The sequence below is a fragment of the Schistocerca cancellata genome, chromosome 3 (assembly GCF_023864275.1).
Source record: "Schistocerca cancellata isolate TAMUIC-IGC-003103 chromosome 3, iqSchCanc2.1, whole genome shotgun sequence".
Taxonomy (NCBI): Eukaryota; Metazoa; Arthropoda; class Insecta; order Orthoptera; family Acrididae; genus Schistocerca; species Schistocerca cancellata.
Genome location: NC_064628.1, coordinates 232699809 through 232717521, shown reverse-complemented (window position 1 = coordinate 232717521; position 17713 = coordinate 232699809). Strand labels below are relative to the sequence as shown.

General features: G+C 44.2%; 1 protein-coding gene across 1 annotated transcript in view; it reads left to right on the top strand.

The window, feature by feature from the left end:
• Nucleotides 1–17713, top strand: part of LOC126174871 (dual oxidase) — a 557146-nt gene that overhangs the window by 482586 nt on the left and 56847 nt on the right. Inside the window, exons 11-13 of the mRNA XM_049921282.1 lie at nucleotides 3229–3540; nucleotides 7241–7378; nucleotides 15241–15540. Coding sequence (XP_049777239.1) covers nucleotides 3229–3540; nucleotides 7241–7378; nucleotides 15241–15540 — 750 coding nt within the window. The remainder of the gene's footprint in view (nucleotides 1–3228; nucleotides 3541–7240; nucleotides 7379–15240; nucleotides 15541–17713) is intronic.

The following is a 17713-nucleotide window of genomic DNA, read 5'->3' as shown; positions in this document are numbered from 1 at the left end:
GCCGTTCTACCCGTCTCTGAGAAGTGCAAATCTAAATCATTTACATATCCGCCAGTGGAGTGTATTTGTACGAAGTTAATTTGACATCTGACCATGTCTTCTGGGTGCTTCAGTTTTTTCAGGGTGTGTGTATCCCAAGTACATTATCTAATGAAAAAAAAAACACTGAAACCTTTACTTACAAAACCAATTATATTGTCTAGGCAATCGGAAATCGTCAACGACCTCAAACGAAAAAGAAAATACGCAAGAAACGGAACATCAGAGTCTGCTGAATCTGTACTTCGACTCTCGTGCAATACTTGTTACTCTATAACTAACAACCTCTCGTTGTTTATGATGTTGCTTCTGGATAAAAGAGCGTTTCTGCTTTTTAATAATAACTCATTCGTGGTGATCTAATGTAAAGATTCTAATGGTAATAACAATAAAGAAAGTAAGCTCAGTCTTCAGTTGAGGTGTTTTTATTGTATTTATTCCTTCGCTCCACACTGGTGACATGTAAGCGTCTGCCTAGCGATTTTTATCTAAGATAAGCAAACAGCATTCTTTTAACCTGAATGAAGTACACATTTTAAATTTTTAAGAGAAGAATGATTCTCAGTATGTTTGCGAGACTATTTCCCTGGTTGTTTATATTAAAACAAAGTAATATTTACATCGGCTGAGAAAAGTGAAGATCATAACAGTTTATTTTATCCAAAGGGCCTGTGCCAGTTGGTGAAGATTTGACAGAAAGCGAGATCAAAATATAAGGAGCAGTCAGATGAAAGCGGAACACCCATCACAATGGAGCCACGAAATGATTCCATTCAAACGTTATCACCACACACGTTAAGATATGAGCGTCACTCCAAAAGAAATGCACATTATTTTTTTTTTAAATCCATCTTTTATTCTACATGTTTGAAAGTTTTACAGTGTGTAGATACATCCTTTAGGAACAATATTTTCATTTCCCCACATAATTTCCATCCCTCTCAATTGCCTTACGCCATCTTGGAACCAGCGCCTGTATACCCGCACGGTCAAATTCTGGACCAACTTGTTGGAGCCACTCTTTGGCAGCGTGCACAAGGGAGTCATCATCTTCAAACCTTTTTCCACGAAGAGAGTCTTTCAGTTTCCCAAAGAGATGATAGTCACATGGAGCCAGGTCACGACTGTAAGATGGGTGTTTCAGTGTTGTCCATCCGAATTTTGTGATCGCTTCCATGGTTTTTTGACTGACATGTGCCCGTGCATTGTCGTGCAACAGCAAAACATCCTGCTTTTGCCGATGTGGTCGAACACGACTCAGTCGAGCTTGAAGTTTCTTCAGTGTCGTCACATATGCATCAGAATTTATGGTTGTTCCACTTGGCATGATGTCCACAAACAAGAGTCCTTCGGAATCGAAAAACACCGTAGCCATAACTTTTCCAGCAGAAGGTTTGGTTTTGAAGTTGTTTTTCTTGGGTGAATTTGCATGATGCCACTCCATTGATTGACTCTTCGTCTCTGGTGAAAAATGATGGAGCAATGTTTCATCACTTGTCACAGTTCTTCCAAGAAATTCATCTCCACCATTCTCGTACTGTTCCAAAAGTTCGCTGCATACAGTTTTTCTTGTTTCTTTGTGAGCCACTGTCAACATCCTGGAAACCCACCTGGCACAAACCCTTTTTAGCACCAACACTTTCAGTATTCTGCAAACACTTCCTTCCCCTATCCCAACGTAGAGTGACAATTCGTTCACTGTGATGCGTCTGTCAGCAGTCACCAATTCGTTAACTCTCTGCACATCGTCTGGAGTGTGTGCAGTACGAGTCCTGCCGCTGCGAGGACAATCCTCAATATTGCCGTGCCCACTTTCACCATGTAACCTGCTTGCCCACCGACTAACTGTACTGCAATCGACAGCAGCATCTCCATACACCTTTGTCAACCTCTTGTGGACGTTTCGTACTGTATCATTTTCACAACACAGGAATTCTATGACAGAACGTTGCTTCTGACGAACGTCAAGTGTAGCAGCCATCTTGAAGACATGCTGTGACGGCGCCACTCACAGTAACAGGTTGAACTACGTTCGGAAACAAGCGGGAAGGATGTATCTACACACTGTAAAACTTTCACACATGCAGAATGAAAACTGTATTTTTACAAAAATAGTGTGCACTTTTTTTAGAGTGACCCTCGTATTTGTCCACTGGGAGACGAGACGCTCAATCCCTGTTTCGTAGGACGCGGTCAGCCGCTGACGAATCCACAACCACACCCTTCCACTTCCCCATCCGACTGAAATCGACATCCAGGCATGTCTCTCTTCAGGTCGCAATAGGTTTGAAAACCTCACGGTGAAGGATCCGATTTCTACGGAGGATATTCCGACCTTTTGACTTTACGGCACGTCTCAGTTTGCGCGAAGTGTCTTCATAGCACTGCGCACTGATTGTGGTTCGACGATCGAGGACTCGGCGAGCAGCGGGCCCTCGCAATAGAAGAAGAAGGTCATCATGACCTTATTGGAACACGTATGATTAGCTCTGGATTTCTTTGGCCGGGGAGTTTTGGTATGTTTCCACTATTGGATTCACTGTTTGTCCTCGGGTTGATGGTATGCTGTAGGACAGAATCATCTAGTTGTACGATAACGCCTTACCCCACACCGCCAATTGGACGAAAGCTGAACTTCAGCGACTTGGTTGGGAAACAGTGCAACATCCTTCGTACAGCTTAAGTCTTTCCTCGTGCGATTTTCACACCTTTGGCGACCTGAAGAAAGACATGCGGACGTCGGTTTCAGTCGGTCGAGAAAGTGCGAGAGTGGGTGCAGTTGTAGATTCGTCAGCGACCGACCGAGTTCTAGAAATTTATCGTATCATCTCGCAGTGGTGTCTTAACGCATGTGGTGATTACTTTTGAATGGAACCGTTCCGTGGTCCCACTGAGTCGAATGTTCGGCATTATTTGACCTCCCCCTCATATGTGGTCGATTGGTTTGTATTTGGAGTTCTGACGTTATGCGACGAGTTCAGATGTAAGACGGTACGTAGAGATAGTTTGGATCTTAAGTCAGTGTTATTAGAATGAAGTCAAGGTATGAGGAACAGGAAGGTGCAGGGATAGATGTAGTGGTCTGCCAATAGCCAATTTTCGTTTGGAGAAGACAATAGTGTATTAACAATGTCTTTAAAATTTTATTGGAGGTTGTAGCCAGCGTTTAACTTTCAACCTGTTCCGCAGGGCAGTGAGGTCCCGTACATCTACGCGTGCCTGTTCCTGGGCTTCGTGCCCATCTTGTGCGCCGGCTGCGGCTATGGGGTGATCAAGCTCCAGAACAGGAGGAGGCGGCGTCTGCGCATGCGCCAGGAGGAGCTGAAGCAGCGCTGCGTGGACAAGATGGCGGTCCGCGAGTGGCTGCACGCCAACCACCGCCGTCTGGTGAAGGTGCGCTTCGGCCCAGAGGCAGCCATGCACACAGTCGACAGGAAGGGCGAAAAGCTGCGCACCGTGTGCTTCAAGGGCTACGATGCGCTCACCGTCGAGGAATCGCAGGTTAGATACATCTCTGTGGACAAGCACTTAACGCACGATGTAAATGTCTTTTCGGGCTCAGATATTTGATATTTGTGTGCTTTTGTAGCTCTAATATCGTTTCAAACTCCCAATTCCCCGTCAACCTCTATACAAGTCATTCCATTGTCCTCTTTCCTTCAGTTTACAAGAGCCATTTCACAAAATGTATATCATGTCTGTTGGCATCACTGACTGACTGACTGAAGTGCCTCTTGGAGGTCTTCTTAGTTCAGATGTTGCTAACTTACACGGGGAGATTTCTGAAAGTTGGGCACTTCAGACAATAAAAGACCAGCTAAGAGCTACTTCTATAGGGACGATACTTTCGTAGTATGGACCAATGTCCCCTATGCCGATGTCTTCTGGGTACATATGAATAGCATAAAGGCAAATATTCAACTTTCTAAAGAGAGAGCAATAGGCAGCTTCATTGCAGGATGTATAGGTTGTCAAACATGTGGCACAACTCTTGGCCATAAGACGTACAGAAAACCAAAAATGCAGACAGAGACCTCTGTAAAGAATCTTACCATCATCCAAAGAAATTGATTAATTAAAACAGCTGTGTGTAGGAGAAATAAGGTAAGTGAGCAAGAAGAGGTGAATCATTTACAGTCATCATTTACCAAAAACTGTGGAGAAAAATCGAATGTCAAATCCAGAAGGAATATTGTTATTCCTTGAAACTATTAGATGTATAACCTCTAACAACAGTTAGAGTGTATAAAAATCCATGAAGTTCTGTCCAATGATATAGGCCTGTTGGCCTACTGGAACCGCAAAAAGAAGTAACTTTACCTTCGTGAAAGGGCACAGTAGTCGCACTGGAACGCTGTAGTGTAGATGGTGTGAAACTAATACCAAGAAGTCATGTGGCCCTTAACCGCTGACGCAACTCTTGAGAGTGAATTAGTGTGTATTGTCAGAAGGTTGTACATAGTCAGCAGCTTCTGATGGGTTGACGTAGAGACATGACACAAAAAAAGCACTCCGTCTTCAGGCCACGAGTGGCCGACCGGGACCATCCGACCGCCGTGTCATTCTCAGTGGTGGATGCGGATAGGAGGGGCGTGGGGTCAGCACACCGCTCTCCCGGTCGTTATGATGGTATTCTTGACTGAAGCCGCTACTATTCGGTCGAGTAGCTCCTGAATTGGCATCACGAGGCTGAGTGCACCCCGAAAAATGGAAACAGCGCATGGCGGCCTGGATGGTCACCCATCTAAGTGCCGACCACGCCCGACAGCGCTTAACTTCGGTGATCTCACGCGAACCGGTGTATCCACTGCAGCAAGGCCGTTGGCCAGAGACATGAAACGGCAGCAGAAATTAGCTGTCGCATTTGGGTGTGTCCTTTACCTCACTATGAACGAAATCACGGGTGGTGAAAGATGGGTTCACAGTTTTTATCCCAAACACGAGAGCCTCAACGGAGATCGTCCGCAAAGGATCACTGATGCCAACAAGTTCAAGACTATGCCGTCAGTAGGCAAAGTCATGCCCACAGCGTTCTATGATATTCAAGGTGTAGTGCATTTGGAATTCATGCAATGTACTGCAAGACCCTCAGAAAATGGAAATCACGAATTCGAAGAGTTCGTTTATATATGGAGAAACCTCTCCCTTAGCATGGCAGTGACAGAACAAACAGAGCACTACGACATCTGTAACAATCCGACGCCTTGAGTTCACTGTCATCGATTATACTCCATACAGTCGCGATTTGGCCACATCCGACTTCCACCTGTGTCCAGAACTTAAAGAAGACCTTGGAGCACTTCACTTTGATAGAGATGAAGCGGTACAAGCAGAGGTGAGGTTTCGGCTCCCTCGAGAAAGTCGAACATTCTACAGTGACTATATCAACAAATTGGTCTCTGGTTGAAAAAAAATGTATTCGCTGTCGGATTGCTATTTTCAGAAGCAGAAGGGCATCCTGAAAAGAAATCGTGAAAACTCTTAATGCCTTTTGAATTTTCAATAAGACAAACTTTATTAACATTCTACATGTTTATTCTTCACCTCTATATATTTATTTCTGCACGTAGTCACCCTGGAGACGAACACATTTCTTCCAAGGGGAGACCAGTTTCTTGATACAGTCACTGTAGAATATCTGGCTTTGTTGATGGAGCGACAACCCCACCTCTGTTTGCCTAGCCTCATCTCTACGGTACCTGAAGTCCTCGAAGGTATTCTTTCAATTTCGGAAACATGAAAATCGGATGGGATGAGATCGGGACTGTATGGAGGATGACTGACGAGAGTGAACCCAAGGCGCTGGATTGTCGCAAATGCCGCAGCGCTCACGTATCGTCTGGCCCTGTCATGCTGAAGTACAGAGTGCTCCACGTGTGGACGAATTCTAAACTCGATTACAGCACGCTGTTTCTCATGCACTGACATAGTTACGTTAGACACCGCCACGTTACACGCTACAAATGTGTAGACGTGAAGACTAAAGATGCAGAACGCTGATAAAGTTTGTTTTCACAAGCTGCGACATTGTCGCGAATAAAACAGTGACCCGCATATGCAATAAGTTTCCTTTACTTTACGTCTGTGGTCACAAACTTTTTGTTAACAGATTACCGGTTTCGGTCTATAATGACCATCATCAGATCTGCAACAAAAAATGGGAAAAACACATAAATACACTCGCAGATTGTCTACAGCTTAAAAACAATACATACACCATAATGAAAATTACTACTGACAATATATGCATGTGTGCGCTTTAAGTATGAAGAGGCATACCTGTTTCATAAAAACAAAGTCATAATGTACTGCAGCCACAGTGGCATCGTCAAATGTTAAATGCAGAATCAGCACAAGCATCGTCAAACATATATAAATAACATCATATGCATGAGTCATGTTGTCTGGTGAACTTAGAACACAAACATCTTGTGGCTACTGTACGGTAGCTTGTTTTGAACTGTAGTGCTACTGACAACATGACTCGTGCATATGATGTTATTTATATATGTTTGACGATGCTTGTGCTGATTCTGCATTTAACATTTGACGATGCCACTATGGCTGCAGTACATTACGACTTTGTTTCTATGAAACAGGTATGCCTCTTCTAACCTAAAGCGCACACATGAATATATTGTCAGTAGTACTTTCATTATGATCTACGTATTGTTTTTAAGCTGTAGACAATCTGCGATTGTATTCAAGTTTTTCATTTTTTTTTTGCTGCAGATCTGATGATGGTCATTATAGACCGAAACCAGTAATCTGTTAACATAAAGTTTGTGACCATAGACGTAAAGTGAAGGAAACTTAAAGTTTGTTTCATTTAAGAAGCTTAAGAGTTTTCACATAAAATTTTTGAAGGCACTACTTTTCAGCACACAGTGGTGCGTAGACATGAATAATAAAGAAGAATAAAGATGTAGAGTGTTAATAAAGTTTGCAAAATTTACTGGAGCTGTGGACAGAGATTATAAAATAAACAGATATACAGGTAAACAAAAATTTGAGCGCATTGTTTATTAGACGACCCTGACGCGTAAGTATTCACGCCGCTCTCGTCCTTGCTGTACGGCTCAGTATCACTGAAAAGGACGAGGAGGAGAAACTAGTTGGAACTTCACACCTACAATAGAATAATTTAATTATTCGGAGAGCAGAAGGTACAGTAGTGAGCACTGTGATTGGCCCACTGCAGGCGTGCGGCAGCGGCGGGAAGCGGCCGCTGGTGCTGGTGCGCGTCCCTCACGACCACGACTTGGTGCTCGAGTTCGACACGCTCGCTGCGCGCAGAAAGTTCGTTTCGAAACTGGAGGCCTTCCTCGGCTCACACAAGGTAAGCGCTGCTCGCTTCTGCTCCCAGCAAACGATAGTAATAAAATCGCTTTCTCGAGTCCAGTTTCCACAGTTTAACAGAAAACACATATAGGGTGTTTCAGAAAGGACTTTGCAACTTCAAAAATTCATATAAATTTATTGAAAGAAGATATAGAGCTGGGTTTAATGTTATTTTGTAGGGAAACACATCAAGTTTCTTTTACATAAAACTGAAGCTGTTGTATGTGGCTTCCGTTGGTTATCCTGCACATATCCCATCCGAAGTCAATTCTTCCCAAACTCGCTGTAGCTTTGCAAGTGTAACTTGCTCAGAAGCAGGGACAGGAGGTAAAAACACGATATTCTTGATGAATCCCCATAAAAAAAATCGAATGGTGTCAGGTGTAGCTAGCACGCTCGGGTCCAGAGAATGCAGTCGTCTTTAACGCAACTGCCGCTAGTGCTCCTTACGGTGCGATTAGGCTCTAGCGAACTACGCAAGACAAAACTTGATGTATTTCCCTACAAAGTGACGCTACAGTCTCCTCTGTAGGTACTATGGATTAATTTATGTGGATTTTCAAAGTTGTAAAGTACTTTTTGAAACATCCTGTATATCCTACTGGCTAAATGTTATTTATATTTAACCAGGTGAACGCCATATCCGAAAATCAAAACGCTTCCTCTTTAAACTATTTAACATAAGTTTGTATTAATGGTATGTTTCAGCGTGCTCATCCGAGTTATCTCCATGTTATGCACAATACTTCGATGACCGACCCAGACATCTTCTTCAGCTGCTGCAAGTTTTGCTCCTACGCCCATGTTTACTTTGTTATTTTACAGTGTCTATTCCTTCAGACATGCTTGGATGTCTGAAGGAATAGACATTGTTGACGATCTGCAACTGTATTAATATTACCATGATGTCAAAAGAATTCGCAGTTTGCGAAAAAATTTATAATATTAATATAGCTGCAAATCGTCATCAATGTCTTTGCCTAAACGGGTAAAGCAACAATAATCGTACTAACGTTGAACACACATGATTGCTTGACACTTCAAACAGTGACACATTTTTTTTTTTTTTAATACAGGTGTTAAAACTATTAAAATGAAACTGAATGAAATGTCTAGTGGCCCGCTATAGATGTATTTGTTCAGGTCGCTTATACACTCTCACAACATGTTTCGCAACTTTTCAGCTGCATCTTCCGGTGCAAATATAAACACTATATCACAGGCTACAAAATGTCACATTGTAACAATTGTAGTGACTAGGTAAAGATTTCAACACTCCTCGATTGATAAAAAACCGTCTTCACACGATGAAAAGACCATCGTCAATCATGAAACTCATGTCTGTGCTAAGTCGCGATCAGTACACATTCCAGCCGCCTGTAGTGGCCGGGCGGTTCTAGGCGCTACAGTCTGGAACCGCGCGACCGCTACGGTCGCAGGTTCGAATCCTGCCTCGTGCATGGATGTGTGTGATGTCCTTAGGTTAGTTAGGTTTAAGTAGTTCTAAGTTCTAGGAGACTGATGACCTCAGAAGTTGAGTTCCATAGTGCTCAGAGCCATTTGAACCAAGTACACATTCCGATTAAAATATGCTCTTGTCGGACTATGTCAAGCAACAAAATGCCCCTCATAAATGCCCTTCAGGCCGCCGAAAGCATATTTTAATCGGATGTGTACAATTCTCGACTTAATACAGACTTGACTTTCATCACTAACGATGCTCTTTTTATCATTTGACGATGGTTTTTTATCAGTCGAGGAGTGCTGAAATATTTACCTAACCACGTCAACTATTACATTGCAGCATTCTGTAGCCTATGACACAGCGTTTACATTTGCACCAGAAGATGCAACTCAAAAGCTGCGAAACCGGTTTTCTAAATCTACATCTACATTTACACTCCGCAAGCCACCCAACGGTGTGTGGCGGAGGGCACTTTACATGCCACTGTCATTACCTCCCTTTTCCGTTCCAGTCGCGTATGGTTCGCGGGAAGAACGACTGCCGGAAAGCCTCCGTGCGCGCTCGAATCTCTCTAATCTTACATTCGTGATCTCCTCGGGAGGTATAAGTAGGGTTCAAAATGACTCTGAGCACTATGGGACTCAACTGCTGTGGTCATAAGTCCCCTAGAACTTAGAACTAGTTAAACCTAACTAACCTAAGGACATCACACACATCCATGCCCGAGGCAGGATTCGAACCTGCGACCGTAGCGGTCGTGCGGTTCCAGAATGTAGCGCCTTTAACCGCTCGGCCACTCCGGCCGGCTATAAGCAGGGGAAAGCAATATATTCCATACCTCATCCAGAAACGCACCCTCTTGAAACCTGGACAGCAAGCTACACCGCGATGCAGAGCGCCTGTCTTGCAGAGTCTGCCACTTGTGGGTTTATTAGTAAAGTGACCAAATACATCTACAGTGGACCATTGGACATTTCATTCAATTTCATTTTAATAGTTTTAACATTTGTATTTTCAAAAACTGTTCACTGTATGAAGTGTCAAGTAGTCATGTATAACTATTTTAGATGTGATTGCCACAGTTTTAAAATTATCTGCAATGTTGAACGTGTCTGCCTCGCTAACTCTGTTGCGGAAATTCAAGTAGCGTTGCGAGCAATAGGGGCGTAGACAGTGTTGCATATGGAAGTCTGGATCGATCGACGAAGCGTGCACAGATGGCCGAGACAGCTAAGGCGACCGCCAGGGATAAGTGGGAAATCTATGCTAGATTCCCGGTCCGGCACAAATTTTCGTGTGTCACACTCCCATAGCTAATTCAGCTGATATCAAAGGTGTTCGCAATTGTTGAATAATTTCGTGTTTATTAGGTTTCCCAACATCTTTATTTCGATAGACTCCATAATTATGGTGTACCAGGAAGTTGGCGCTTGCACCACGATACTGATCTCGTCGTGTTTTATTTCATGATTGTACTCGAGGCAGCGCTCGCCGACAGCAAATTTGCCCGGTTGTTTCAGTCGTGTGCCTAGCATCTCTTCTCGACTGATCTCACAGTCTACCCCACGTAAGACAAGCCGCATTCGCTTAGAATACGATATACACCCAGGTTTCTGAGTCCTAGATCGTCTTTAACATTAGCTTTCGGAACAATATTCGTAGGTGGTGCAATTTTTCGGCGAGGCTCTCCTCGTCTGAAAGCGTTCGAGCTCTATTGACCAGAATGTTCAGCACCAAACTTCTTTGTGACGGATGATGATGGCTCGCGGCCTTGAAACAGAAGTCAGTGTGCGCAGCTTTTCTACGTATATACGCTGTGATCCAGGGATTCGTCCTTTTTTCTTTTAACCAACATGTCGAGGAAAGAGTATCAATGGGTGAAGACCGCGTCGGGAATCGAGCCCGGATATAAATAGCTGGGTGAGGTCGACAATAATTCACAAGTTTTATTAGAGTCCAGTGAGTGAGTACACATAACAGCAAACTCGCAGCATCTGAAGGAGACGGCTGTGTCGGTCGTCGAAATATTGTGCAGAAAATAGAACTAACTCGTAGAGCAGATGGCAGCGCACCATTAATCAACTTTTCCGAGGAACCTTTAGAGATCACATAGGCTTATATCCATATGCTCAGATAAAGCTGTCACTATTCGCTGTAAGAGAATCAGGCTATGTCATCGTTTCCTCTTTGCAGACTTACTTTTAAGCATTTCCATTACGATATTCTTCGATGGAGTGGATTGAATAGCCCAATGGAAAGTTCTTTAATTCAGTCTCGAATTCCAATACACTATCTACAAGAATTTAACATTTCCTTTTCAGGATTGTTGAATATATCTTGGGGTACTGGACTCTTATCTGTACTAATTTTACATCTCATTGACATGGTTGTACAAGTTTTTTGGGTCTCGCTTTTATGCTTATGCATTTTACTATTTTTTGAGAAAAGAGAAATATTAGTAACGACAAAGGAAATCCTCCTTGTTAATTTGCTGCACAAGGCTAAAGATGGAGATGGATCCAGTGTAATTAATACCGCTTCTCTCCTCCTCCCACTTTAATATATATATATATATATATATATATATATATATATATATATATATATATATATATGTGTGTGTGTGTGTGTGTGTGTGTGTGTGTGTGTGTTTATTTTAACTTGAGGCAACTAAGTATCTCGAAAACGACACATCGCACAAAAAATAATGTTTTAGCTGAAAGGATACTATTATTAAAAGGGACATCTGTCTATGTTACAACTGGTCACCATCTCTCCTGCGTGGGGAGGGGGCGGGAGGGGTCAACTTCATATTTTTAAACGGAGACTCCCATTTTTATTGCTTATTCTGGTTCTTGGCCAACAAGTACGTACAGTTTACTTGAACCATTGTTTTCCATTCGTGGTAGATGGCGCTATAATTGACGAATGTCTCGTTTGCAAACTCGATTGTGCAGTACAATATGTTTAGCCATTTCAGTGGTCGCTTAAAAACTACCTTTAGCGTGATCCAGGAACAATGGGGTGGATGTAATGGTTTTCTGATCCCATCACGATGCTTTATCTTGGTGAGTCCCCTTGTCTCGCACCATTGGGGTCCTTGACATTGGTGAGCCCCTTCCTCTCACTATTTAGATGCTTGATTTCAGTGGGTTCTTTTGCCGCTCTCAGTCAAGATGTTTGATTTCGATGAGTATCCATGGCTGGTGTGCCTGTCACTACCACTTCATGGACATTTTAGCTTATTACAATGGTTGTGCTTTGCATTCCTCCGGTAGCCACGTAGAGTTTCGGTGACTGGATGGAGATACACTACGAATTCAATCACCCTGATGGCGGACTTCGATTGTGGCCACCGAAATCAAGCATTCCAGTGGTTTGGGGAGTCACCGCAGCCAAACCCGTAGGGAACGAGAGACTATGTTACCATATAAGGAGCTTATTTGCCAGAAATTCCATTGTCTAGCGGTTCTATTTGTACTGCACAATAACATTTGCGACACTCATGTAACGTATGAATATCAATTTCAAACGTTAGAGCACAAAGATCTCCATTTGCATCGTAAATGAAATGTAGGCTCACACGAGTCGGTTCTTAATTGCAAATACTAGGCAAACTTGATATTTGTCGATTACCGCGCCATTTCCCACTAATGTCAAACAATGGTTTGAGTGAATCGCACGTATTTTTCGGCGTAGAACCTGAATATACATTAAAAATGGCGTTTCCATTTGAAAATACAACACTGACCTGGCCCTCAAGGAAATGGTGGTTGTGAGGTAGCCAGTGGCACCACAGACAGATGTCCGGTTTACTAATATTAACTTTTCACATAGAACATTGTTTTCTTACAAAAATGGTTCAAATGGCTCTGAGCACTATGGGACTTAACTTCTAAGGTCATCAGTCCCCTAGAACTTAGAACTATTTAAACCTAACTAACCTAACAACATCACACACATCCATGCCCGAGGCAGGATTCGAACCTGCGACCGTTGCGGTCACGCGGCTCCAGACTGTAGCGCCTAGAACCGCTTGGCCACTCCGGCCGGCTGTTTTCTTACAAATTGTATTTTTGTCTGTAAGTGTATTTGTGTGTGTGTGTGTGTGTGTGTGTGTGTGTGTGGAAACGGAAAGTGCTGTTGATGTGCAGTTTTCACAGAATAGGTAGTCAGGGGCTTGTATTGTTAGCCAATCAACAGATTATAATAATACTTAGAAAGTTTATTCTGTGTGCAAACACACACTTTCTCAAATGGAAAAGTGTCTATGGACACTAACAAACTAAAAGTTGGGTAAATTAGAATGCCAGTGGTGTTTGTTGCAGTTTTTAGTGCACGTCGATTACGAGATATCGTATTTTGTAAAGTTCCTACACTGACACTTATACAACACCTGTGATAGTACACGCTAAAGAACAACCCAAGTGGATACACTAGTTGTGTGAATTCTGACCAGCAGCCAGACAATTGACCATCACAGGTTGGGTTCAAAATGAGCACTGTCACGGTCTAAGGCGCTGCAGTCATGGACTGTGCGGCTGGTCCCACCGGAGATTCGAGTCCTCCCTCGGGCATGGGTGTGTGTGTGTGTGTGTGTGTGTGTGTGTGTGTGTTTGTCCTTAGGATAATTTAGGTTAAGTAGTGTGTAAGCTTAGGGACTGATGACCTTAGCAGTTAAGTCCCATAAGACCTCACATACATTTGAACATTTTGAGCACTGTCAGGGGCAGTACATGCTTCCAGTCTGGTGTGGGACGACTGCTGCACATGTGCTAGCATTTCAGCTTCCCCACATAAAAAAGTCATAGGCGTCAAATCTGGGGAATGGGACAGCCGCCATACAGGTCCTCTGTGTCCAGTCCAAGGATTCTGAAACAAAACGTGAAGACATGCTGAAGTACTCTATGCACTATGGGCTAGACAGCCATCATGTTGGTACCACAGGTTCCTCCTAGTCTTCTGAGGAACATCTTCTAGCACCTATGGAACATGGTCTGTTAGGGGGCTACGATACTTGTGCCCATTCAGTGTTCTGTCTATGAAAAACGGGCCTGTGAGCTGATGTTGCACTGTCCCACACCACACGTTTACAATGCATGGTCGCTGATGTTTCAGCTGATAAACGCAACGGGGATTGCCAGCAGACCTGTCCATGATTGGTAAACGTGGCTTCATCACTGAACAAGCTGCATGGTACATCTCGGGTATCCTGTCCAGAAGTTAACATTATTCTCATAATGGTTCCCATTCAGCTCTTGACGGAGAGAGATGTGATGGAGATGGAGCCTATGTCGATAGGGAATGTGTAGGACACTTGCCTGACTCCTGCCACTTCCTCTTGCGATTGCACAGGGGCTAACGTGTGGATCAACTGCAACAGCAGCAAGGACATTAATCCCCCCTCTTATGTCGTCGCTTGCTTCCCTCTGTTACATTGACTAGGTGGTAGACTACCACATTCGCGTAACTCGTTGAAGAGGTTGACAAATAACTGCCGAGACATTTGACTTCTATTAGGATATCTTTCTTCTTACATTTTCCAAACAAAATGAGCATGTCGGCTTTTTCTGCATTGTTGAATCCCATCATTCACTCACAACATACTGCTTGTACCGTTACTCCCTAACTGACTAGCAAGTCGCAATGCACTCAAGGAACACACACGCGCACTGTAAGCCAACATAACAACATCATACCAACTCCTAAGGAGGTTGAATGACATAAACTAGTGTTGCTGTGCTGTGGAAACTTTGCACGACACGATATCTCGTAAACGACTCGCACTAGACTCCTGCAACAAACGCAACTGACATTCTAATTTACCCTACTTTCAGTTTGTTGATATCAACAGGCATCATCGCATTTAAGAAAGGGTATGTGTGCACAAAAAACACTTTCTAAGTATTATTAGAATCTGTTAATTGGCTAACAATATGAGCCCCTGACTACGAATCCGTTCTGGACGAACAGCGCATCAACATATATATACATATATGGCATTAGCGGTAAAAAGTTTCATACACAAACCTTCTTCGTGAATCAGTCAGTTGAGATACAGAAAGAAAAATTTTGTATTATATATAGATACGTATGCTGTTCCATAAATAAAAATAAAAATATTAGTAACGACAAAGATGATTTATCGGGTCCTCTTTTTCTAATAGTGTAGAAATTGTTTGTATCAAATTTGCATTTCTCGAAATAGGAATTGATTAAACTGGGTCCATCTTTTTTATTAGCCCCTAGTAGCAATCTAGCATGAAGGAGTGGGGTGAATATTAAACAAGAGAAAACCCGTGGTAAGTCGGTACAGGAGGGGAGGGGAGACGACAAGTGGAAGTTCGACCCGAGAGCCCTGCTGTGATCAGAGGAGATGTGGTGGCGGTGCGCAGGTGCGGCTGGTGACGGTGCCCGGGCAGCGCGACGCGATGCTGGCCAACGCAGAGACGCGCGAGCGGCGGCAGCGCCGGCTGGAGCACTTCTTCCGCGAGGCGTACGCCCTCACGTTCGGCCTGCGGCCCGGCGAGAAGCGCCGCCGCTCCAACATGGCGGGCGAGGTCATCACCGTGATGCGCACCTCGCTCTCCAAGAGCGAGTTTGCCAGCGCACTCGGCATGAAGCCCGACGCCGTCTTCGTGCGCAAGATGTTCAACATCGTCGACAAGGACGGCGACGGCCGCATCTCCTTCCAGGTAACGCGCCTGCCTTCTCTCAGTTAAACAGCGAGTAACAGCTTACAACGTTCCGTTTCTGACAAGGTAATAGGAGCCTGAAAGATATCGATTATTCGATAGGTTCCGCGTAGGCCCTGAAGTACGCTGAACCCAGCGAAATACACTCTAAGACTACAAAAAAAAAAAAGAAAAAAATGCGACGCACCACGAAAGAATTGTCAAAATGGAACGGAAATCGGTAAATGTGATTTACGTGTATGGACAAACAAATAAACAAATGGTTGCAATTTTAGAAAATTTGGATGATTTATTCAAGAGAAATAGCTTCAGAAACTGAGAAACTTAATAACGCGTTGGTCCGCCTCTGGACCTTACCCAAGCGGTTATTCAGCTTGATGGATGAGCACCTGAGGGATATCGTGCCAAAATTTGTCCAACTGGCGCGATAGATAGTCAAAATCCAGAGATGGTTTGAGGGCCTTGCTCAAAATGCTCCAAACGTTCTCAGTTGGAGAGAGATCCGGCTACCTTGCTGGCCACGGTAGAGTTTGGCAAGCACAAAGACAAGCATTAGAAACACTAGCAGTGTACGGTTGGATATCGTCTTCCTGAAATGGAAGCCCATGATCGCTTGCCACGAACGGCAACAAAATGGGTAGCAGAACGTCGTCGACGTACCGTTGAGCTATAACGGTGCCGCAGATGACAACCAAATGGTCTTTCTCCTACTATGGAGAAAAATGGCACCCCAGACCATCACTCCTGATTGTCAGGCCGTATGGCGTGCGACAGACAGGTTGGTACCCTAGCGCTGTCTGGGATGTCACCTGACATGTCTTCGCTGGTCATCGGGCTGATTTCGAAGCGGGACTCATCACTGAAGACAATTCTACACAACTGTCCATTAAAGTTGCTACACCAAGAAGAAATGCAGATGGTAAACGGGTATTCATTGGACAAATATATTATGCTAGAACTGGCATGTGATTACATTTTCACGCAATCTGGGTGCATAGGTCCTGAGAAATCAGTACCCCGAACAACCACCTCTGGCCGTAATAACGGCCTTGATACGCCTGGCCATTGAGTCAAACAGAGCTTGGATGGCGTGTACAGATACAGCTGCCCATGCAGCCTCAACACGATACCACAGTTCATCAAGAGTAGTGACTGGCGTATTGTGACGAGCCAGTTGCTCGGCCACCATTGACCAGACGTTTTCAATTTTGAGAGGTCCGGAGAATGTGCCGGCCAGGGCAGCAGTCGAACATTTTCTGTATCCAGAAAAGCCCGTACAGGCCCTGCAACATGCGGTCGTGCATTATCCTGCTGAAACGTAGAGTTTCGCAGGGATCGAATGAAGGATTGACCAACGGGTCGTAGCACATCTGAAATGTAACGTCCACTGTTCAAAGTACCGTCATTGCGAACAAGTGGTGACCGATACGCCAGTATGGCGATGACGAATACACACTTCCAATGTGCATTCACCGCGATGTCGCCAAACACGGATGCGACTATCATGATGCTGTACACAGAACCTGGATTCATCCGAAAAAAATGACGTTTCGCCATTCGTGCAACCAGGTTCGTCGTTGAGTACACCATCGCAGGCGCTCCTGTCTGTAATGCAGCGTCAAGGGTCACCGCAGCCATGGCTGATATTCCATGCTGGTGCATTCGTCGTCGAACTGTTCGTACAGATGGTTCTTTCTTGCAAACGTCCCCATCTCTTGACTCAGGGATCGAGACGTGGCTGCACGATCCGTTACAGCCATGCGGATAAGGTGCCTGTCATCTCGACTGCTAGTGATACGAGGCCGTTGGGATCCAGCACGGCGTTCCGTATTACCCTCCTGAACCCACCGATTCCATATTCTGCTAACAGTCATTGGATCTCGACAAACGCGAGCAGCAATGTCGCGATAAGATAAACCGGAATCGCGATAGGCTACAATCCGACCTTTATCAAAGTCGGAAACGTGATGGTACGCATTTCTCATCCTTACACGAGGCATCACAACAACGTTTCACTAGGCAACGCCGGTCAACTGCTGTTTGTGTATGAGAAAACGGTTGGAAACTTCCCTCTTGTCAGCACGTTGTAGGTGTCGCCACCGGCGCCAGTCTTGTGTGAATGCTCTGTAAAGCTAATCATTTGCATATCACAGCATCTTCTTCCTGTCGGTTA